Source organism: Engystomops pustulosus, chromosome 3 (genome assembly GCF_040894005.1).
Source record: "Engystomops pustulosus chromosome 3, aEngPut4.maternal, whole genome shotgun sequence".
Lineage (NCBI taxonomy): Eukaryota > Metazoa > Chordata > Amphibia > Anura > Leptodactylidae > Engystomops > Engystomops pustulosus.
Window position 1 is genome coordinate 226,308,618 of NC_092413.1, and position 23,415 is coordinate 226,332,032.

Here is a 23,415-nt window from a genome sequence, read left to right on the forward strand (position 1 = left end):
AGGGCCAGCGTCCTCCTTATTGGTGTTGGCATACATGGCTCTGCTATATAGCCTGGCTACTCCCAGCATCCCCTGCCGGATCTTCATGTCCTATTACTGAAGAGAAAGCCCTCCGTGTTCCCGAGCGTTTCCAGACGCCTCTGTGGATTCTGTGATTTCCGTGTTCCGTGGTGTTCCCATGTTCCGTGGTGTTCCCTTGTTCCGTGGTGTTTCGTGTTGTTCCTGTTATCCTGTGACGGTCCTGTTATCCTGTGGCGGTCCTGTTATCCTGTGGTAATCCTGTTATCCGGTGGCGGTCCTGTTATCCGGGGCGGTCACGGTATCCTGTGGCGCTCCGGTAATCCAGCAGCCATCCGAGGTCCTGCCAGCCATCCGAGGTCCTGCCAGCCATCTGAGGTCCTGCCTGCCATCTGTGGTCCTGCCTGCCATCCGTGGTCCTGCCTGCCATCCGTGGTCCTGCCTGCCATCCGTGGTCCCTGTGTCCCTGCCTTGGCTGCCACCGCGGGCCTAGTCGCACCCGCAGAGCGACCTGGTGACTCCCGCTGCAGCAACACCATCCCGCTTTGCGGCGGGCTCGAGACCAGGAGATCACTTAGACTCTGCTCCCCGGTGCGGCTAAGGTTGTTATCTCCCGCGGTAGTAAAGGGAGTCCACTGTTTATCCCCCAAGATAAGATCTGGCCATGGACTCCGCCAAGGTCTTGTATCCGGCCATGGACTCCGCCAAGGTCTTGTATCCTGCAAAAGCCATGAACTGTGTCGGGGATCCGTACCTGCTACTGGGTGACCTCCCTAGTATCATTGCCCGGCAGTCCCAAGAGATTGCTGTCCAAAAGGTACTCTTAGACAAACTTGCTGCCACTCTTCGGATGATTGCCTCCCAGCAGCAGGCTCCCACGACTCCTCCAGTTGCTTCAGTCACCCCGCAATGTTTTTTGGCAGTAGAGTTCGAAAATTTTTTGCCGGACAAATTTGATGGCGACCCCAAATTGTGCCGGAGATTTATTTCCCAGTGCTCGCAGCACCTTGAACTGTTATCCTCCCAGTACCCCACTGCACGCTCTATGGTGGCGTTCATCTGCTGTCTGCTCTCTGGAGAGGCCCTGGCCTGGGCTACCCACCTATTGGATAGTGGTGACCTGGACATGGTCTCCCATACCAAGTTCAGCTATCTCGTCTGTCCAGCTTGGTCCCGGTGTCCCCAGTGTCTCCACTGGCTCCCAGAGCTGCTCCAGCCGCGCCCAAGCTTCCGCAGCTTCCCAGAGCTGCTCCAGTGGCGCTCAAGCCTCCGCAGCTTCCCAGAGCTGCTCCAGCGCCGCCCAAGCCTCCGCAGCTTCCCAGAGCTGCTCCAGCGCCGCCCAAGCCTCCGCAGCTTCCCAGAGCTGCTCTAGCGGCTCCCAAGCCTCCGCAGCTTCCCAGAGCTGCTCCAGCGGCCTCCCCTGAGGCCTCATCGGTGTGCCTAGAGCCAACCCAGCCTGCGGCTTCCCAAGTCTTCACGGTGCCTGCTCTCCCCCTAAGGTGTCTTATCATCAAGAAGAATTGGAGGAGGTGAAGAAGGAAGAACAGGGGGATGAAGAAGAAGAGAAGAGGGGCCCTAAGGGGGGGGGGTACTGTCACGGGTGTCTCCGCGATCCATGTCTCGGATCGCGGGGGCACCCGTGCTCTGCTGCCGCTGCCCCGTTCCCCTCGGGTCAGTACTTACCTGTCCCGGCTCCTGTTGGCTCCATCGCGGTCCCGCCCAGGCTGCAAGTCTGTCTCCTGTGTAGGCCACGCGCTCCCGCTGCTAGGGCGCGCGCGCCTACTCTCTAAGAATCTAAAGGGCCAGCATCCTCCTTATTGGTGCTGGCATACCTGGCTCCGCTATATAGCCTGGCTACTCCCAGCATCAACTGCCGGATCTTCATGTCCTGTTACTGAAGAGAAAGCCCTCCGTGTTCCCGAGTGTTTCCAGACGCCTCTATGGATTCTGTGATTTCCGTGTTCTGTGGTGTTTCGTGCTGTTCCTGTGTTCCTGTTATCCGGTGGCGGTCCTGTTATCCGGTGGCGGTCCTGTTATCCAGTGGCGGTCCTGGTATCCTGTGGCGCTCCGGTAATCCAGCTGCCATCCGTAGTCCTGCCTGCCATCCGTGGTCCTGCCTGCCATCTGTGGTCCCCGTGCCCCTACCTTGGCTGCCACCGCGGGCCTAGTCGCACCCACGGAGCAACCTGGTGACTCCCGCCGCAGCAACACCATCCCGCTTTGCGGCGGGCTCTGGCGAAGACCAGGAGATCACTTAGACTCTGCTCCCAGGTGCGGCTAAGGTTGTTATCTCCCACGGTAGTCCAGGGAGTCCATTGTTTATCCCCCGTGATTGTGACAAGGAGCTTACACTCAATAAAAGACAACCCTGCCCATAGGAGCTTACATTCAATAGAAGACAACCCTGCCATGCTTTTACTCAACACTGGAGAGAATCCTACCCATAAAAACTGACACTGTACAGAGAAGAGGACCCTGCCCATAAGAGGTTACACTCCACAGGTGGAAGGACCAAATGACAAAATTGATGTCCTGACCTGAGGAAGGTGGTAGACCCCAGTTAGTGAAGCTGATGTCAGGGAAGATGATGCCTCCAAGTGACCTACGAATCCGACCACTGTACTCCGGTTATGGCAGCTGTAATTTGGGATGGGTTCCTCTGTGTTGGATAATAAGTTTATCACCCCCTGCAGAGTCTTATATTCTCTGTCACACGTGTCGTAGATATGATATCCAAGGGTGAGATTAGGTAACAGATCCGTCCTGTTATTTATCTCTTCTATGACGAACATGAAGGTCAACATGTGCCGGATGTAACTGAGGGTTATCCTGTGGAAACAAGGAAATAAAAATCAGAAGGGTAACGTGCTGAGGCAGTGGGATGATGTGCTGAGGCAGCGGGGTGACGTGCTGAAGCAGCGGGATGATGTGCTGAGGCAGCAGGGTGACGTGCTGAGGCGGCGGGGTGACATGCCAGCGGGGTGACGTGCTGAGGCAGCGGGGTGACAAGGTGAGGCAGCGGGGTGACAAGGTGAGGTAGCGGGGTGACAAGGTGAGGCAGCAGGGTGACGTGCTGAGGCAGCGGGGTGACATGCCAGCGGGGTGACGTGCTGAGGCAGCGGGGTGACAAGGTAAGGCAGCGGGGTGACGAGGTGAGGTAGCGGGGTAACAAGGTGAGGCAGCGGGGTGACAAGGTGAGGTAGCGGGGTGACAAGGTGAGGCAGCAGGGTGTCGTGCTGAGGCAGCGGGGTAACAAGGTGAGGCAGCGGGGTGACAAGGTGAGGTAGCGGGGTGACAAGGTGAGGCAGCAGGGTGACGTGCTGAGGCAGCGGGGTGACATGCCAGCGGGGTGACGTGCTGAGGCAGCGGGGTGACAAGGTAAGGCAGCGGGGTGACGAGGTGAGGTAGCGGGGTGACGTGCTGAGGCAGCGGGGTGACAAGGTAAGGCAGCGGGGTGACGAGGTGAGGTAGCGGGGTGACGTGCTGAGGCAGCGGGGTGACATGCTGACACAATCTGAGCACGCAAGTTCGAGGCGGGCGGTTGTTGTGGGGCAAAGAGAATGTAACGGAGCTGAGTGAAATGGAGACTGATGTGGAGAGACAGACGTTCCGGGCAGTGCACAGACGCCGATGCCGAGGTCCTCCTAATAGGCTTTTCCGCCTGGTTAACCACCTTTTCTTTTCGGTCAGGAGTATTATTTAATTTTGTCATCACGGTTAATTTTTTTAGGAAAAGTATATTTTTGTGTCCCTCTAACATGTCTATTTTTTCTATGTTTCATTTTGCTGGTTAAATTGTTTGTATGGTCTCACAGGGAGGAAATGAGAGCGGCAGCTAATACCTGGGCTTACAGATAATAATGGTATATCTAGAATTAAAGGGAACCTACCACCACGATTCTACCTATAAAGGTAGAATGGGTGGTAGGTGGATGAATGGGACGTGAGGATAGCCTTTCTTTGGGCTAATCCTCACGTTCCGGCTATCCTTTAGTAAACTAAAAAAGTCTGTATGTAAATTTTTTTAAGTGGCTACCGGGGCGTGGAGTAGCTGAAAATCAGGCTACACCTCGCGGCTACTCCACGCCCCAGTAGCCTATTTTCTCCTCCTAACATGTAATTTTCAGCTCCTCGTAACTGCGCACCCTCGTCCGTGTACCCGGTGTTCTGCGCATGCGCAGAACGCAGGCCTATGGTTGTGCGGCCATAGCTCCTAGGCCGGCACTACTGCGCTTGCGCAGAACGCCAGGTACTCGGACTAGGGTGCGCAGCTACGAGGAGCTGCTCGCCGAAGATTACATGGAAGGTGGAGAAAAGAGGCTAATGGGGCGGGGAGTAGCCACAAAGTATAGCCTCATGTCCGGCTACTCCACGCTCCTTTGGCTGCTTAAAAATATTTACATATAGACTTATTAAAGTTTACTAAAGGATAGCCGGGATGTGAGGATTAGCCCAAAAAAGTGCTATCCTCACGTCCCATTCATCCACCTACCACCCGATCTACCTTTATAGGTAGGTATGTTAATGTCCGAGGGCTTAATTCACCAGCTAAGAGATTCGCGGTATGGAAAAGCTTAAAGCTGCACACCCCTGACATTATTCTTCTGCAAGAAACACATCTTCTAGAAAAAGACCAGAACAAATTTAGAGATAATTTGTATTTCTTGTTTAGATTGTGAGCCCCATGGGGACAGGCACCCATTTGGCAAGCTGTGTGCACCGCTGCGTAATCTGTAGGCGCCATATAAATAAAGAATTATTATTATTACTCTTATACATATTTTGCCTCAGAAAAAGTTTTTTAAAAAAGGCTGGTGTGATGATTGCAACAAAAAAGTCGCTTCCAATCGCAGAGGCGAGGTGTGAACAAGGTAGTAATGGGAGCTCCATAATCCATTGCCTTATTTATAACCAATTATAGGCCATTGTAAATATTTAGGTTCCAAATCAAGGAACGAAAAGTTTTATTAAAAACATTCTTAGTAAAACGGCTTTATAGAGGTAATATCATTGTGGGGGGCGATTTTAACGCAATTATCAACGTGCGTTTAGATACTACTTGTACTAGTTCCGACGCAAAAAGAAAACCCTTCCTTGGAGGAATCATAAAGGAAGTAGGACCTACATGACGTGTGGAGAAAAAAGAGAGACTCTAGGATAGACTATTTTCTGGTGAGTAGATCCTTAATTAATAAGACAGCTAAGGTCGATATCTTTCCAATGACATTCTCAGATCACTCACCCGTAAAAACCTAAATATCAGTAGAAGGGACGATAGTGCTGGGGAAGACATGGAGAGTAAACTACATGGTTCTTAAGAACTTTAGGAAAAGATTAGTGGACAATTTAAAAACTTTCGTTGAAAAGAACGGAGCTGGCTGTGACTCTCCGGCTCTTCTATGGTGTGCCCATAAGGCTTTTTTTAGGGGGCACCTTAAGATGTTAAATTCACATTTAAGGGAGGAAGAAAACGAAGAACGCGAGACTTTGACTCAACGTATTAATCTACTAGAAAAATGTCATAAACTCAACCCAAACAAAGACACTGCCGATATAATTAGAAATTTGAGGCAAAAAATACAGCTTTTGTGCCTTAAAGAATATAGAGAGTCATTGCGTAGTCAGAAATGGCAGAAATTCGGACTGAACAGTAATAGGAATAAATTGCTATCTCATAGTCCGCAACCAGCAGAAAATCGTAGATACCTTTCCTAGACCCTTTGTCATTACCCAATATTAAAGTACAACAAGCAGAAGAAAAGGAAGCGGAATTCACTTTAAATGAGGTCCAGACAACAATAAATAGGGCGCACATTCAAGAAATAGGGCGCACACGCTGTAAGTGAATCACGGCAGCTCCGAATCCTCGCTGGACATAACGGATCGGCGGATGCGATGGGATGGGTAAGTAAATGTGCCCCATTATCTCCATATTTAGGTGACATGTTTAATGATATTGAACAAAAAAGATATATACCAGTGGAAATGTGAATGGCAAAGATAATGGGGGTCATTTACTAAGGGCCTGATTCACGTTTTCCCGACGTGTTACCCGAATATTTCCGATTTGCGCCGATTTTCCCTGATTTGCCCCGGGATTTTGGCGCACGCGAACGGATTGTGGCGCATCGGCGCTGGCATGCATGCGACGGAAATCAGGGGTGTGGCCGAACGAACACCCGACGGATTCGGAAAAACCGCCGCATTTAAAACAAAAAATCTGTCGCAGAGCTTGCACTTACCTTCACTCAGCCCGGCTCGGTGAACTCCAGCGCGTTCCGATGCTCTTCAGCGCAGCAGCGCCACCTGGTGGACGGCGGAGTAACTACCTTAGTGAATCCCGGCCGGACCCGAATCCAGCGCAGAGAACGCGCCGCTGGATCGCGAATGGACCGGGTAAGTAAATCTGCCCCAATATCTATTCCGAAAGCCGGGAAAGAAGCTTTGCGGGTGGAAAACTATAGACCAATTTCTCTTCTAAATGGAGATATTAAAATTTTCTCTGCAATTATATCTGCGAGGTTGGCTAAAGTTATCCCGTTCATAATTTCGTTTAAAATTATTATTATAAGTTTATGCCAAGAAGCCAAACCAGAGATGCCAACCGCAGAACAATCGTCCTGATTCAGGTGGCCAAGACCAGCGGACCCCAAGTGCATTCCTGTCGACTGATGCAGAAAAAGCTTTCGACAGGGTGCACTGGGGCTTCCTGAAAGCCGTAATGATGAAGTTTGGCTTCACTTTAGGTTTCATTAATATGGTGTTAAGCCTCTACGGACGACCCTCGGCTTTCATATGTAGCTTGGGGTTCTCCTCTGAAAAGGTTATGATTAGAGATGAGCGAACATGCTCGTCCGAGCTTGATGCTCGGTCGAGCATTAGGGTACTCGAAACTGCTCGTTGCTCGGACGAATACTTCGCCCGCTCGAGAAAATGGCAGCTCCCGCCGTTTTGCTTTTTGGCGGCCAGAAACAGAGCCAATCACAAGCCAGGAGACTCTGCACTCCACCCAGCATGACGTGGTACCCTTACACGTCGATAGCAGTGGTTGGCTGGCCAGATCAGGTGACCCTGGGATAGACTAGCCGCTGGCCGCGCTGCTCGGATCATTCTGTGTCTGGATGCCGCTAGGGAGAGAGCTGCTGCTGGTCAGGGAAAGCGTTAGGGTGTTCTATTAGAATAGTGTTAGGCAGGAGTGATTCTCCAAGAACCCAACAGCCCTTCTTAGGGCTACAATAACGTTATACTTTTTTTTTTTTATTTGCAGCTAGTACCATATTGTGAGGAATTTGCAGGGGGACTTGCTACCGTTGTGTTTAGCTCTTAGTGACACACATATCCACCTCAAACACCAAAGTGGGAAAATTTATTAGGGGTTGGATTTCAATTAGGCACAGTCTGCCATTTTTCCTTTTTTATTTTACGTTTATTTTGTTTAATAACTCAGTGTCATCTCATCTGGCATAGTAGTGTGCTTTCATACTTGGCTAGAAAATAGCCATAGGAGAATCCAAACGGCTTACTTACGCCTACAGTAGCGTTATATATATTTGATTTCTGGTTGATCTGCTGGTGGCTGTACTTGCTGCAGTGCATCTACTAGCAAATTGTGAGCAATTTGTAGTGAGACTTGCGACCGCTGTGTTTTGCGCTTAGTGACGCACATATCCATAGCAAAGACCGAAGTGGGAAAATTTATTAGGGGTTGGATTTCAATTAGGCACAGTCTGCCATTTCCTTTTTTATTTTACGTTTATTTTGTTTAATAACTCAGCGTCATCTCATCTGGCATAGCAGTGTGCTTTCATACTTGGCTAGAAAATAGCCATAGCAATAGGATAGCATCGTTTGGTTTTAAAAACTAAAAAACACAAAAAAAAAAAAAAACACAAAAAAAAGTTAAAAAAAAATTAAAGTTATAACTCTCATTTTAAAAATGTTTAACCCGAGGGCTAGGGGTAGAGGACGAGGGCGGGGACGTGGGCGTCCAACTACTGCAGGGGTCAGAGGCCGTGGTCCTGGCCGGGGTGAGACACCACCTGCTTATGAGGGAGCAGGGGAACGCCACAGAGCTACACTCCCTAGGTTCATGTCTGAAGTTACTGGGACTCGTGGTAGAGCACTGTTGAGGCCAGAACAGTGCGAACAGGTGATGTTGTGGATTGCCGACAATGCTTCGAGCAATTTGTCCACCAGTCAGTCTTCCACGCAGTCCACCCATGTCACCGAAATCGGCACTCCTCCAGCTCCTGCACCTCAGCCTCCTCCCCCCCAGTCTGCCCCCTCCCAGGAAAATTTGCCATTTGAACCGGCATACTCTGAGGAACTGTTTTCTGGACCCTTCCCACACTCACAAACCACTTGTCCGGTTGCTGCTGAGCAATTTTCCGATGCCCAGGTTTTCCACCAGTCGCAGTCTGTGGGTGATGATGACCTTCTTGACGTAGTGGAAGAAGTGTCTAAAGAGGTGTCCGACGATGAGGAGACACGGTTGTCAGACAGTGGGGAAGTTGTTGTCAGGGCAGGAAGTCCGAGGGGGGAGCAGACTGAGGGATCGGAGGATGATGAGGTGACAGACCCAAGCTGGGTTGATAGGCCGGGTGAACACAGTGCTTCTGAGACAGAGGAGAGTCCTCGACCAGAACAGGTTGGAAGAGGCAGTGGTGGGGCCAGACGGAGAGGCAGGGCCAGAGCTGGTGCATCAGCGCCAAATGTGTCAACTGGTGAAGCTCCCGTGGCGAGGGCTCTTGCGGCGAGGGCTAGATTTTCAGAAGTCTGGAGGTTCTTTAAGGAAACACCGGATGACCGACGGACTGTGGTGTGCAACATTTGCCAAACCAGGCTCAGCAGGGGTTCCACCACTACTAGCTTAACTACCACCAGTATGCGCAGGCATATGAATGCTAAACACCCCACTCAGTGGCAACAAGCCCGTTCACCTCCGGCCGTGCACACCACTGCTCCTTCCCCTGTGTCAGCTGATAGTCAGCCCCCTGCCCAGGACCCTGCCACAAAAACCCCATCGTCGCCTCCACGATCCTCCACAGCATCCACCAGCGTTCAGCTCTCCATACCCCAGACGCTGGAGCGGAAACGCAAATATAGTGCAACCCACCCGCACGCCCAAGCCCTTAATGTCCACATCTCCAGATTGCTTAGCCTGGAGATGCTGCCCTATAGGCTAGTAGAGACCGAGGCCTTTCGCAACCTCATGGTGGCGGCCGCCCCTCGGTATTCGGTCCCCAGCCGCCACTACTTTTCCCGATGTGCCGTCCCAGCCCTGCACCAGCACGTGTCAGACAACATCATCCGTGCCCTGACCAACGCCGTTTCTGACAAGGTACACCTGACCACGGACACGTGGACGAGTGCTGCCGGGCAGGGCCACTATATATCGCTGACGGCACATTGGGTTAACTTGGTGGAGGCTGGGACCGAGTCTGACCCTGCGGCTGGTCATATACTGCCGACGCCGAGGATTGCGGGGCCTACCTCGGTCCAGGTGTTTCAGGCCTACTATGCCTCCTCCTCCTCCCACCCCTCCTCCACCTCCTCCTCCTCCGAATTACCATCCGTGGGCATGGCGCCATCAGTCGGTAGCTCTAGGCACAGCAGCAGTGCCGTCGCTAAGCGACAGCAGGCGGTGCTCAAACTGCTGAGCCTAGGCGATAAAAGGCACACCGCCCAAGAGCTATTACAGGGCATCACGGCGCAGACTGATCTGTGGCTGGCACCGCTGAACCTGAAGCCAGGCATGGTTGTGTGTGACAACGGCCGTAACCTGGTGGCGGCTCTGCAACTCGGCAGACTGACACATGTGCCATGCCTGGCCCATGTGTTAAATCTGATAGTTCAGCGTTTCCTCAAGACATACCCCAATCTGTCTGATTTGCTTACGAAGGTGCGCCGCATCTGTGCGCATTTCAGGAAGTCCAGCACAGATGCTGCCACTCTCAGGGCAGCGCAGCGCCGCCTCCAACTGCCCGCTCACCGACTGTTGTGCGACGCGCCCACGAGGTGGAATTCAACACTGACCATGTTATCCAGAGTTTACCAGAACTGGTAGTCAGGTCAGTCAGCTTCCTCAAGTCTACAATGAGGAGTGGACGTGGATGTCTGATATCTGTCAGGTGCTGAGTAACTTTGAGGAGTCAACACAGATGGTCAGTGGCGATGCCGCCATCATCAGCCTCACCATCCCGCTGCTTGGCCTGTTGAAAAACTCTCTGATCAGCATGAAGTCGGAAGCTTTGCACTCGTCACAAGAGACGGGGGAAGAAGATTCCCTTGTTGATAGCCAAAGCACCCTTAGGTCTGTTTCTCAGCGCATATCGGAGGAGGTGGAGGTGGAGGAGGATGAGGAGGAAGAGGAGGAGAATGTTGGCGAGACACAAGAGGGGACCATTGTTGAGTCCTTCACTGTACAGCGTGTATGGGCAGAAGAAGAGGAGTTGGAGGAGTTGGAGGAGGAGGAAATGGACAGTCAGGCCAGTGAGGGGAGTGAATTCTTGCGCGTTGGTACTCTGGCGCATATGGCAGATTTCATGCTAGGCTGCCTATCCCGTGACCCTCGCGTTCAAAGAATTTATTCCAGCACCGATTACTGGGTGTTCACTCTCCTGGACCCACGGTACAAGCAAAATCTTTCCACTCTCATCCCTGGAGAGGAAAGGAGTGTGAGAATGCATGAATACCAGCAGGCCCTGGTGCACAAGCTGAAACACTATTTCCCTTCTGACAGCGCTAGCGGCAGAGTGCGTAGTTCTGCGGGACAAGTAGCGAGGGAGAGTAGGCGAGCAGACAGCTTGTCCAGCACTGGCAGGGGTACGCTTTACAAGGCTTTTGCCAGCTTTATGTCACCCCAGCAAGACACTGTCACCTGTCCCCAGTCTCGGCAGAGTAGGGCTGATCTTTACAGAAAGATGGTGAGGGAGTACGTAGCTGACCATACCATCGTCCTAAATGATCACACAGCTCCCTACAACTACTGGGTTTCAAAGCTGGACATGTGGCACGAACTGGCGCTGTACGCCTTGGAGGTTCTTGCCTGACAGTTCTCGACTGACAGCGCTGACAGGCTGACGCTTATTAAGATGAATAAAGCCTGGATTTCTCATAATTTCCAATCTCCACCAGGTGAAGGAAGCTCAACCTGAATAATTTATCCACTCCTCCTCCTCCTCATTTTCCTCCTTCTCCTCCTCTTTGTACAGTAAAGCAGAGGAAACTGGCTATTTTTTGACAGGGCCCACTGGCTCTAGCTATAGTACTTTATGCATTTAATTTTTCTGGAGGGCCACCTACCCGGTCCTCTGTTTTAAAAATTTTTTGGGAGTGCCACATACAGGCACTCAATCTATTCAATTTTTCTGGAGGGCCACCTACCCGGTCCTCTGTTTTAAACAATTTTTGGGAGTGCCACATACAGGCACTCAATCTATTCAATTTTTCTGGAGGGCCACCTACCCGCTCCTCTGGTTTGAAAACCTTTTTGGACTGCCACATACAGGCACTCAATCTATTCCATTTTACTGGAGGGCCACCTACCTGCTCCTCTGGTTTGAAAAGTTTTTTGGACTGCCACATACAGGCACTCAATCTATTCCATTTTACTGGAGGGCCACCTACCTGCTCCTCTGGTTTGAAAAGTTTTTTGGACTGCCACATACAGGCACTCAATCTATTCAATTTTTCTGGAGGGCCACCTACCCGCTCCTCTGGTTTGAAAACTTTTTTGGACTGCCACATACAGGCACTCAATCTATTCAATTTTTCTGGAGGGCCACCTACCCGCTCCTCTGGTTTGAAAACTTTTTTGGACTGCCACATACAGGCACTCAATCTATTCCATTTTACTGGAGGGCCACCTACCCGCTCCTCTGGTTTGAAAACTTTTTTGGACTGCCACATACAGGCACTCAATCTATTTCATTTTTCTGGAGGGCCACCTACCTGCTCCTCTGGTTTGAAAACTTTTTTGGACTGCCACATACAGGCACTCAATCTATTTCATTTTTCTGGAGGGCCACCTACCTGCTCCTCTGGTTTGAAAACTTTTTTGGACTGCCACATACAGGCACTATCCAAATTAAATTGTCTCCATAGCAGCCTCCACACGTTGTCTCCATTGCTACCTCCAAAAGTCGTCCATATAGCTGCCTCCATACATCGTCCCCTTATCAAACGAGGTGTGTCAGGCAGAAATTTGGGTTGTTAACTTTGTCGCCACCCTGCTGTGTTATCCACAAAATATACTGGCAAACTTTTATCATTTACCAATATTATTTCAGCGCTTCTTGCGCATCTGTTTACATTCCCCTCACCCGCCATATCCTAAACTTATAAGAACGCTACTACACTTGATCTTATACAAAAGGTTCTTAGAAGTGCTGTTTGGGGAGTAGCCTAGAGACAGGGGCTTAGATTGGCGAAAGCTCGCCTGGCAGCGGAGCGCCAGCTCCATGCCAAGATCCAACTAACATAGTTTTAACTGCAGCACCTTTAATCTACTACTAGTTCACTGCCTCCATACATGGTCCCCTTATCAAACGAGCTGTGTCAGGCAGAATTTTGGGTTGTTTTCATGGCTTCCATGTTAACTTTGTCGCCACCCTGCTGTGTAATCCACAAAATATACTGGCAAACTTTTATCATGTACCGATATTATTTGAGCGCTTCTTGCTCACCTCCTTTGGTTCCTCTCTGCCACCCATTGGTTTGAAGCCTGAGTCCATTTAGGGTATGTCGCCATGCCACTCTCTAGCCTGCCGCTGCTGCCTCTGCATGCCGTCCCCTATAGTGTCAGGGTCAATTATTGCATGTTTTACATGCTATCTAGCTTCATTCTGTCACTCTGTCATGGCCATGCTGTTGCCCATAATTTTGGCATAATGGTGCGATTAAGCAGCCTCAGAGGCATCCATGCATGCTGCCCCTGCTGTTTCCTGTCCATTTCCGTGGTGTTTCCATCCTTTTCTGAGGTTCCCAGGTGTTTGGCCAAGCTTCCCTATGCAGAGCCTTGGTCCCCTTGAAAAATGCTCGAGTCTCCCATTGACTTCAATGGGGCTCGTTATTCGAGACGAGCACTCGAGCATCGGGAAAAGTTCGTCTCGAATAACGAGTACCCGAGCATTTTAGTGCTCGCTCATCTCTAGTTCTGATTACTAATGGTGTCCATCAGGTCTGCCCGCTCTCCATCTTTTGTTTAATATTTTTATAGAACCTTTCGCCCAGACAATCAGATCAAATAAAGAGATAAAGGGAATTAGTAGAAGGGATTCATAATATATAATCGCCCTTGAAGCAGATGACGTTATCATCTCGTGTGGAAATCCTGCTAGTACACTTGCCACCTTTAAGTTGCTTGCTGAAAAATTCTCACAGGTATCATATTACAAAATTAACGAAAGTAAAAGCAAGTTATTGCTAATAAATGGGTCCCCGGCTTTAGAAAAGGAAATTAGAGGGAAATTTGCATATTTATGGTCCGCAGAGGGTTTTCAATACCTTGGTATACAGTTGGCGAGCACAATTGAAGGTATTATTAAGAAAAACCTAGCAGAATTAAACAAAAAGGTAAACAACATAATGGGGCTCATTTACTTACCCGGCCCAGTCGCGATCCCACGGCACGTTGTCTGACGCAGATTCGGGTCTGCCGGCATTCATTAACATCGTGCGCCCGATATCCACCAGGTGTCACTGCTGTGCCGAGGTCCACCGGAGTTCACCTGCTTCTTCCTGGTGCATGTAAGTGCGTGATCTTGCGACACAAATCGCTTTTTAAATTCCGCTTTTTTTCCAAATCCGTCGGGTTGTCCAACGGCCACGCCCCCTGATTTCTGTCGCGTGAAATCCGGCGCAATTGCGCTGAAATCCGATCACATGCACCAAAATCCTGGCAGAATTCAGTGCAAATCGGAAATCGACGGCAAACCCGACGGAAATGCGCGATTCAGACACTTCGGGGCTCATTTACTTACCTGGTCCAGTCGCGATTCACTAAGGTCGTGCGCCCGATATCGAGCAGGTGTCACTTCTGCGCCGGGGTCTACTGGAGTTCATCTTTTTCTTCCTGGTGCTGATCCGAGTGCTGATCCTGCGACACAATTCCTTTTTTTAATTCCGCGGTTTGTCCGAATCCGTCGGGTTGTCCGACGGCCATGCCCGAAATCCGATCACGTGCGCCAAAATCCTGGCAGAGGGCGATGTTGACGGCATGGCACTCATACTACTTACACAGAAAATGTTTGTCCCTGGGAAGACAAGAGGTGGGTTTAGAAGCCTTAAGTCTGTGCATCACAGACTTGTAATTGACAAAATGGACCCAAATAAATATAAAAAACAATAGACGATACATGTATCTTTGGAGAGGAAACATTAATGCCCTTTGAAGAGCTATGTAATAAGTATAAAATCCATAAGGGCGAGTTCCTTAATTATAAGAAAATAGAATCATTCTTAAGATCAGACATTGTACAGTAAAAGCTATTTACTGACAATACTCACCCGCCGAAATTCATAACATTTTTGAAGGGAGAAAATATGAGAAAACGGGAAAGGGACATAGGGAAGACCTTTCCATTAAAAGTTTGGCTCTCCTCACGAAATGAGGTACAAAGGAGATTAAACTGCCTTAACCATAGTAAATGCTTCTATAAGATCATCTCAAGGTGGTATCTGTCCCCTAATAGGCTAGCCAATACCTATAAAAACTTATGCTGGAGAAGATGTGGAGAACCAGCAGACTCCTTCCATCTATTGTGGAGTTGTCCACTCATTAGTGAGTTTTGACGACAGATAGCCAGTCTGTGGGAAGGACTTGGTAAGCTACCGGTTTCCTCCGAGCTGTTTCTCATTAATATTCTGGAAAAAAAAATATTTTAATAGATAAGGAACATAGAGGAATTTTATTTTAGGCTGTGGTCAACAGCCCGAATGTAGATCCAAGGGGAATGGAAAAGTGATTCCACACCTCTGATTGCAAATGTTATTTTGGGATTGATCAAATTGAGAGATTTATGCACAAAGGAGACGCAATAAATAAAAAGAGGCCATTAATATGTTGGGAGGAACTATTTTTTTTTCTTCGTTTCCCTGTTTGACTACATGTAACCTAATAGTATGGATTGACTTGTACTAAACTGTGGACTTTTTGTTCTACATTTGTAACCATAATAAATTAAAAATTAAAAAATTTTAAAAAATCTTACGGATCTCACAAATACAAACTGTAAAATACTTTTTTATAGAAATAAATGTAAAAAAATAAAAATAAAATAAAAAATCTCCACCAAGAAAAGATCACAATTAGAGATGAGAGGAAGCTTCCCATATGGGTTCGGGTGCACACCGAGCAGCCCGGACATATAGCCGGATGCCAAACAGCCAATCCAGCAACTAGTCATGTCTACAATTGGCCAATGGTGACTGATAACACAATGGGGGTCATTTACTAAGGGCCCGATTCGCGTTTTCCCGACGTGTTACTCGAATATTTCCAATTTGCACCGATTTTCCCTGTATTGCCCCGGGATTTTGGCGCACGCAATCGGATTGTGGCGCATCGGCGCCAGCATGCAGGTGACAGAAATCGGGGGGCGTGGGCAAACGAAAACCCGACGGATTCTGAAAAACCGCCGCATTTAAAAAAAAATGTGTTGCGAAACTTGCACTTACCTTCACCAGGTATAGGCCGGTGAATTTCAGGGCATTCCAGCGGGCCTCGGCGGACTTCAGCGCAGCACCTGGTGGACGGCGGAGGAACTACCTTAGTGAATCCCGGCCGGACCCGAATCCACCGCAGAGAACGCGCCGCTGGATCGCGAATGGACCGGGTAAGTAAATATGCCCCAATAACTCCTTGTACATCTCCTTTACTTTTGAGATGATTCCTCATCCATGTCCAAGAAGCCCATTCCTTCTTTTTACAATGACCAGGACCATCATAAATCTGGAAGGATAACAAAGATTTCTCCCAAACATCAGCAAATAGGGCGATTATCCAGTAGTAGAGAGAACCGAATTATGGTAGACCCAAATAGACTAAGCCACTAAAATGTAAAGCGCAGCTAATAAATCACTACTACAACATGGTGGAGGTACAACAGCAGGAAATGTAGATCTAAGTGTAGGGACAACTTGACAGTGGGAGGTGATAAGCAGAGGTTATAAAACAAAGGCAACTTTCCTTATAAACATTATGAGGGTAAAGTTTTGCATTATTAGTGAGGGGCTTTCAAAAGGGGGACATTATTAGTCAATGGGGCACATAAGACGACATAATAAGTGTTGGAGCATTTTAATATGTAGCAACCACTAAGAGTGTCAATATCCAGAGTAAGAAACCAGCTTAGTTGTTATAAAGCGCTCCCTACCGAGAAGCAGACAGACATCTCCAAGCGTGTAGGAGCCACCATAACAACCTCCTGCGGCAAAAGAGAACACTTAAAAATACACTTTAATGAAAAACTTTAAAATTGGGCCACTCTTCACCCAATGAACTAACAGTTTTATTCAGGCTTTCAGCAGTGTGGGGTCAGTGAGACAGGGTACAGATGTATCCACAGTCTCGCTCTATTAATATCTCCCCCTCCACTGCTGAACTACGGTGTTGCTATATTCTCATAGCTATATTACTCCTATCTAATTGTGGGTCACAGAGTTCTGTCGAATAGTGATATTTCCATGGATGCTGCGGATAATGGCGGTCAGCTATCCTTATCTATCTATGTATCCCATGCCTATTCTACCTGACGCGTTTCTACAGCCCCAGTCAGTGGGTGCCGTCATCAGAGGCAAAAGGTTAATCTCAGGTGCGCATAGTATTGCGGCGGCACACCACACAATTTATATTGGTGCAGCCGCCGGCATAGTCTCGGCAATACTGAGCCGTGCGCGCACAAGTGCACGCCCGCTCTATAAAAAGGAAGCCACTCCCCCCCCAAGCAAGTGAGGGCAGAGGTTCATCGCCGATCACCAATGGGAGGGCCGAGGCGTTCCCAGAAGAGAGGGCTCGTGCCTGAGCAGCCTATCACGCTGTCTTAGGCATTCACCCTGAACCAATCAGAGTGAAGAAGAACTGGTAAAGAATGGAACAGTGTCACACATCGATGCCGATATATCACTTAGGCATCCTAATTAGTGACCTATTTATTCTATACTGTCCCACTCCTGTTGACGCACATACTATGTATTTGGGGGATCGTGTTGCGGCAATGCCCACAAATAGTGAACACTGATAAGTAAAGGAGCATGTATGAAAGCTCAGGAAGGATATGCTATATATATAGAAGCTCAGAAGAACTAAGTTCTATAGATGAAATACATGAGGTGAGAGACGTAGATCATAGGTATCAGGGTAAACAGGATACTATCCATAAGGGTACATTTATTTCTTATTCATGTAGATTTAAACATGGACAGCAGAATCATAACGTTACCTATAAAAAACAGGCATAACTAATTGGGTCATTCAAACCCTGCAGTTTTTCAGTCATTAGAACACATATCCATCTGGCCTCGCGCTGGAGTAAAAGGCGATCCAGGTCACCCCCTCGTGCCAGAGGTGTCACTAATTCCACCCCGTGGAACTCCATCATGGTTCTCCCATACATGTCAGGCAATGGTGGTGTCATTACCATTTTTGATGTCCCTGACATGTTCCCTGATATGCACACGAAATTCCCTGGATGTTTTCCCCACATATTGAATCCCGCATTGACAAGCGAGCAGGTAGATGACGCCAGAGCTTCTGCAGTTAATAAACTGCCACTTTTTGAAAAGACTATGCATCACGGAGGTGGTCACGGAGCTGGTCACTGATCTATCTGCCTGTTGTTATAAAGCTACATGCTTTGCAGGAACCGCATTTATGCGTGCCAAGTGGGGGCTTAGGGAGCCATGTTTCATGTCTGATGGGCGTAAGATGACTATGAACCAATTTGTCCCGGATATTTTGACCTCTACTATATGGGATCTGTGGAAAGTCCCCAATCTGATCACCCACATCTGGATCTAACTTCAAAATTTTCCATTGGGTTGCCAAAATGTCCCTTATTTGTTGATGGTGCGAATCATAGGTCCCTTTGATCCGTACATTGGCCTCTGATTCCTGTTTATTTTTTGGACTCAAGAGGGTATCCCTATTGCTCATTATTGCATAGTGATGCGCCTCTTTAAGTACTGCGTCTGGATACCCTCTTGCCTGGAATCTAGATCTTAAAGGGGTATTCTCGTCTGGGCATTCACATTCAGTTTCACTAATCTTCCATACACAAAAACTTCTTCAATTGGATGTTATTAAAAAAAATGTTCCTGTGTGAAGATAATTTCTCATAAACAGCCATGTTGTCCCTTAGAAACGAGATGGCTTCCTCGGTTACGACCACGTCCCACTCTGGTAGCCGTGGCCAGACATGCACTATTGAGTCCTGCCTGACCTCCTGGATTCAGCCATCATTACCACAGGACGGCTGTGGTGTTATGCAGTAACTCCCGGACATTTCATTTACAAAAACTTTTTGTTTATTTGTGCAATGTCTCCAGTAGAGGTGGCCGTATCCGAGGAAGCCATCTCGTTTCTAAGGAACCATATTAATACATTTATGAGAAATTATCTTCACACAGGAACATTTTTTTTAATAACATCTAATTGAAGAAATGTTTATATATGGCAGATTTATCAAACTTAATGTGAGTGCCCCAGATGAGAATACCCCTTTAAATCTGAGGCTGCCGACAGATATTCCACCATATCCGAGCAATTTCTTCTGGCATGGCGAAATTGCCCCTTAGGTATTCCTTTTTTTCAATGGCTTGGGATGCCAGCTGTTCCAAACAAGTAAGGAATTATTGGCTGTGGTTTTTCTGTATATCTTCGGGACCAGTCTCACAGATGTAGACTTGCTGATCCACAGGTCCAAAAACGAGATGGTCTCTTGGTGGATCTCAGATGTCAAAAAGTTCCATAGTGTCACTGCGCTTACAGTAAGGAAATCCCTGTCTATGGTGATGGTAGAACCTCCTCTCCTCTAGATGTAGAGGATGCCCCCTGTCTATAGTGATGGTAGAACCTCCTCTCCTCTAGGTGTAGAGGATGCCCCCTGTCTATGATGATGGTAGAACCTCCTCTCCTCTAGGTGTAGAGGATGCCCCCTGTCTATGGTGATGGTAGAACCTCCTCTCCTCTAGGTGTAGAGGATGCCCCCTGTCTATGGTGATGGTAGAACCTCCTCTCCTCTAGGTGTAGTGGATGTCCCCTGTCTATGGTGATGGTAGAACCTCCTCTCCTCTAGGTGTAGAGGATGCCCCTGTCTATGGTGATGGTAGAACCTCCTCTCCTCTAGGTGTAGAGGATGCCCCTGTCTATGGTGATGGTAGAACCTCCTCTCCTCTAGGTGTAGAGGATGCCCCCTGTCTATGGTGATGGTAGAACCTCCTCTTCTCTAGGTGTAGAAGCTGCCCCCTGTATGTGGTGATGGTAGAACCTCCTCTCCTCTAGGTGTAGAGGATGCCCCCTGTCTATGGTGATGGTAGAATCCCCTCTTCTCTAGGTGTAGAGGATGCCCCCTGTCTATGGTGATGGTAGAATCTCCTCTCCTCTAGAAATAGAGGGTGCCCCCTGTCTATGGTGATGGTAGAACCTCCTCTCCTCTAGGTGTAGAGGATGCCCCCTGTCTGTGGTGATGGTAGAACATCCTCTCCTCTAGGTGTAGAGGATGCCCCCTGTATGTGGTGATCGTAGAACCTCCTCTCCTCTAGGTGTAGAGGATGCCCCAGTCTATGGTGATGGTGGAACCTCCTCTCCTCTAGGTGTAGAGGATGCCCCTGTCTATGGTGATGGTAGAACCTCCTCTTCTCTAGGTGTAGAGGATGCCCCCTGTCTATGGTGATGGTAGAACATCCTCTCCTCTAAGTGTAGAGGATGCCCCCTGTCTATGGTGATGGTAGAACCTCCTCTCGTCTAGGTGTAGAGGATGCCCCCTGTATGTGGTGATGGTTGAACCTCCTCTCCTCTAGGTGTAGAGGATGCCCCCCTATCTATGGTGATGGTAGAACCTCCTCTCCTCTAGGTGTAGAGGATGCCCCCTGTCTATGGTGATGGTAGAACCTCCTCTCCTCTAGGTGTAGAGGATGCCCCCTGTATGTGGTGATGGTTGAACCTCCTCTCCTCTAGGTGTAGAGGATGCCCCCCTATCTATGGTGATGGTAGAACCTCCTCTCCTCTAGGTGTAGAGGATGCCCCCTGTCTATGGTGATGGTAGAACCTCCTCTTCTCTAGGTGTAGAGGATGCCCCCTGTCTATGGTGATGGTAGAATCTCCTCTCCTCTAGGAATAGAGGGTGCCCCTGTCTATGGTGATGGTAGAACCTCCTCTCCTCTAGGTGTAGTTGATGCCCCCTGTCTGTGGTGATGGTAGAACCTCCTCTCCTCTAGGTGTAGAGGATGCCCCCTGTATGTGGTGATGGTAGAACCTCCTCTCCTCTAGGTGTAGAGGATGCCCCAGTCTATGGTGATGGTGGAACCTCCTCTCCTCTAGGTGTAGAGGATGCCCCTGTCTATGGTGATGGTAGAACCTCCTCTTCTCTAGGTGTAGAGGATGCCCCCTGTCTATGGTGATGGTAGAACATCCTCTCCTCTAAGTGTAGAGGATGCCCCCTGTCTTTGGTGATGGTAGAACCTCCTCTCCTCTAGGTATAGAGGATGCCCCCTGTATGTGGTGATGGTTGAACCTCCTCTCCTCTAGGTGTAGAGGATGCCCCCCTTTCTATGGTGATGGTAGAACCTCCTCTCCTCTAGGTGTAGAGGATGCCCCCTGTCTATGGTGATGGTAGAACCTCCTCTCCTCTAGGTGTAGAGGATGCCCCCTGTATGTGGTGATGGTTGAACCTCCTCTCCTCTAGGTGTAAAGGATGCCCCCCTGTCTATGGTGATGGTAGAACCTCCTCTCCTCTAGGTGTAGAGGATGCCCCCTGTCTATGGTGATGGTAGAACCTCCTCTCCTCTAGGTGTAGAGGATGCCCCCTGTCTATGGAGATGGTAGAACCTCTTCTCCTCTAGGTGTAGAGGATGCCCCCTGTCTATGGTGATGGTAGAACCTCCTCTCCTCTAGGTGTAGAGGATGCCCCCCTATCTATGGTGATGGTAGAACCTCCTCTCCTCTAGGTGTAGAGGATGCCCCCCTATCTATGGTGATGGTAGAACCTCCTCTCCTCTAGGTGTAGAGGATGCCCCCCTATCTATGGTGATGGTAGAACCTCCTCTCCTCTAGGTGTAGAGGATGCCCCCCTATCTATGGTGATGGTAGAACCTCCTCTCCTCTAGGTGTAGAGGATGCCCCCTGTCTGTGGTGATGGTAGAACCTCCTCTCCTCTAGGTGTAGAGGATGCCCCCTGTCTATGGTGAAGGTAGAACCTCCTCTCCTCTAGGTGTAGAGGATGCCTCCTGTCTATGGTGATGGTAGAACCCCCTCTCCTCTAGGTGTAGAGGATGCCCCCTGTCTATGGTGAAGGTAGAACCTCCTCTCCTCCAGGTGTAGAGGATGCCTCCTGTCTATGGTGATTGTAGAATCTCCTCTCCTCTAGGTGTAGAGGATGCCCCCTGTCTATGGTGATGGTAGAATCTCCTCTCCTCTAGGTGTAGAGGATGCTCCCTGTCTATGGTGATGGTAGAACCTCCTCTCCTCTAGGTGTAGAGGATGCTTCCTGTCTATGGTGATGGTAGAACCTCCTCTCCTCTAGGTATAGAGGATGCCCCCTGTCTATTGTGATGGTAGAACCTCCTCTCCTCTAGGTGTAGAGGATGTCCCTGTCTATGGTGATGGTAGATTCTCTTCTCCTCTAGGTGTAGAGGATGTCCATGTCTATGGTGATGGTAGAACCTCCTCTCCTCTAGGTGTAGAGGATGCCCCCTGTCTATGGTGATGGTAGAACCCCCTCTCCTCTAGGTGTAGAGGATGCCCCCTGTCTATGGTGAAGGTAGAACCTCCTCTCCTCTAGGTGTAGAGGATGCCTCCTGTCTATGGTGATTGTAGAATCTCCTCTCCTCTAGGTGTAGAGGATGCCCCCTGTCTATGGTGATGGTAGAACCACCTCTCCTCTAGGTGTAGAGGATGCCTCCTGTCTATGGTGATTGTAGAATCTCCTCTCCTCTAGGTGTAGAGGATGCCCCCTGTCTATGGTGATGGTAGAACCACCTCTCCTCTAGGTGTAGAGGATGCCCCCTGTCTATGGTGAAGGTAGAACCTCCTCTCCTCTAGGTGTAGAGGATGCCTCTTGTCTATGGTGATTGTAGAATATCCTCTCCTCTAGGTGTAGAGGATGCTCCCTGTCTATGGTGCTGGTAGAACCTCCTCTCCTCTAGGTGTAGAGGATGCTTCCTGTCTATGGTGATGGTAGCACCTCCTCTCCTCTAGGTGTAGAGGATGCTCCCTGTCTATGGTGATGGTAGCACCTCCTCTCCTGTAGGTGTAGAGGATGCTCCCTGTCTATGGTGATGATAGAACCACCTCTCCTCTATGTGTAGAGGATGCTCCCTGTCTATGGTGATGATAGAACCTCCTCTCCTCTAGGTGTAGAGGATACCCCTTGTCTATGGTGATGGTAGAACCTCCTCTCCTCTAGGTGTAGAGGATGTCCCCTATCTATGGTGATGGTAGAACCTCCTCTCCTCTAGGTGTAGAGGATGCCCCTGTCTATGGTGATGGTAGTACCTCCTTTCCTCTAGGTGTAGAGGATGCCCCCTGTCTATGGTGATGGTAGAACCCCCTCTCCTCTAGGTGTAGAGGATGCCCCCTGTCTATGGTGAAGGTAGAACCTCCTCTCCTCTAGGTGTAGAGGATGCCTCCTGTCTATGGTGATTGTAGAATCTCCTCTCCTCTAGGTGTAGAGGATGCCCCCTGTCTATGGTGATGGTAGAACCACCTCTCCTCTAGGTGTAGAGGATACCCCTTGTCTATGGTGATGGTAAAACCTCCTCTCCTCTAGGTGTAGAGCAGTGGTCCCCAACCTTTTTTGCCCAGGGACCGGCTGTAAACATATATTTTCTCCAGGGACCGGTGGGTAGGGGGATGCGGTCTGGTGTATGTTTGCATGCCCTACCATAACTCCCTGTGTGGCTAGCTTAAGTTGTCCCATTTCCTGAAGAAGAACCCCCTGCTTTCATTGTCCCATTTCCTGTAGCGTACCCCCTCCAAAGTTTTCTTTCCCATGCCTTCCTCCCATGTCCCCTTTCCTTTAGCTGCCCCCTTCCTCTGATTCTAATACCCCCCTTTCCAGTCGTCCAGTCCTTCCTCATTACCCTGCAGCAGTCTTCTTTTCCTTCACTTCTCTTCCGCATTGATGCATGGATCTATTGTTGGCAGATATGATGTGATGACATCATGATGCTTGTCGCCAA

The 23,415-nt window shown here is 49.3% G+C and overlaps 1 protein-coding gene across 1 annotated transcript in view; it reads right to left on the reverse strand.

The window, feature by feature from the left end:
• LOC140122991 (vomeronasal type-2 receptor 26-like) overlaps positions 1–23,415 on the reverse strand; it is a 58,129-nt gene that overhangs the window by 14,746 nt on the left and 19,968 nt on the right. The window contains exon 4 of the mRNA XM_072144241.1: positions 2,556–2,847. Within this exon, the coding sequence (XP_072000342.1) occupies positions 2,556–2,847 (292 nt within the window). The remainder of the gene's footprint in view (positions 1–2,555; positions 2,848–23,415) is intronic.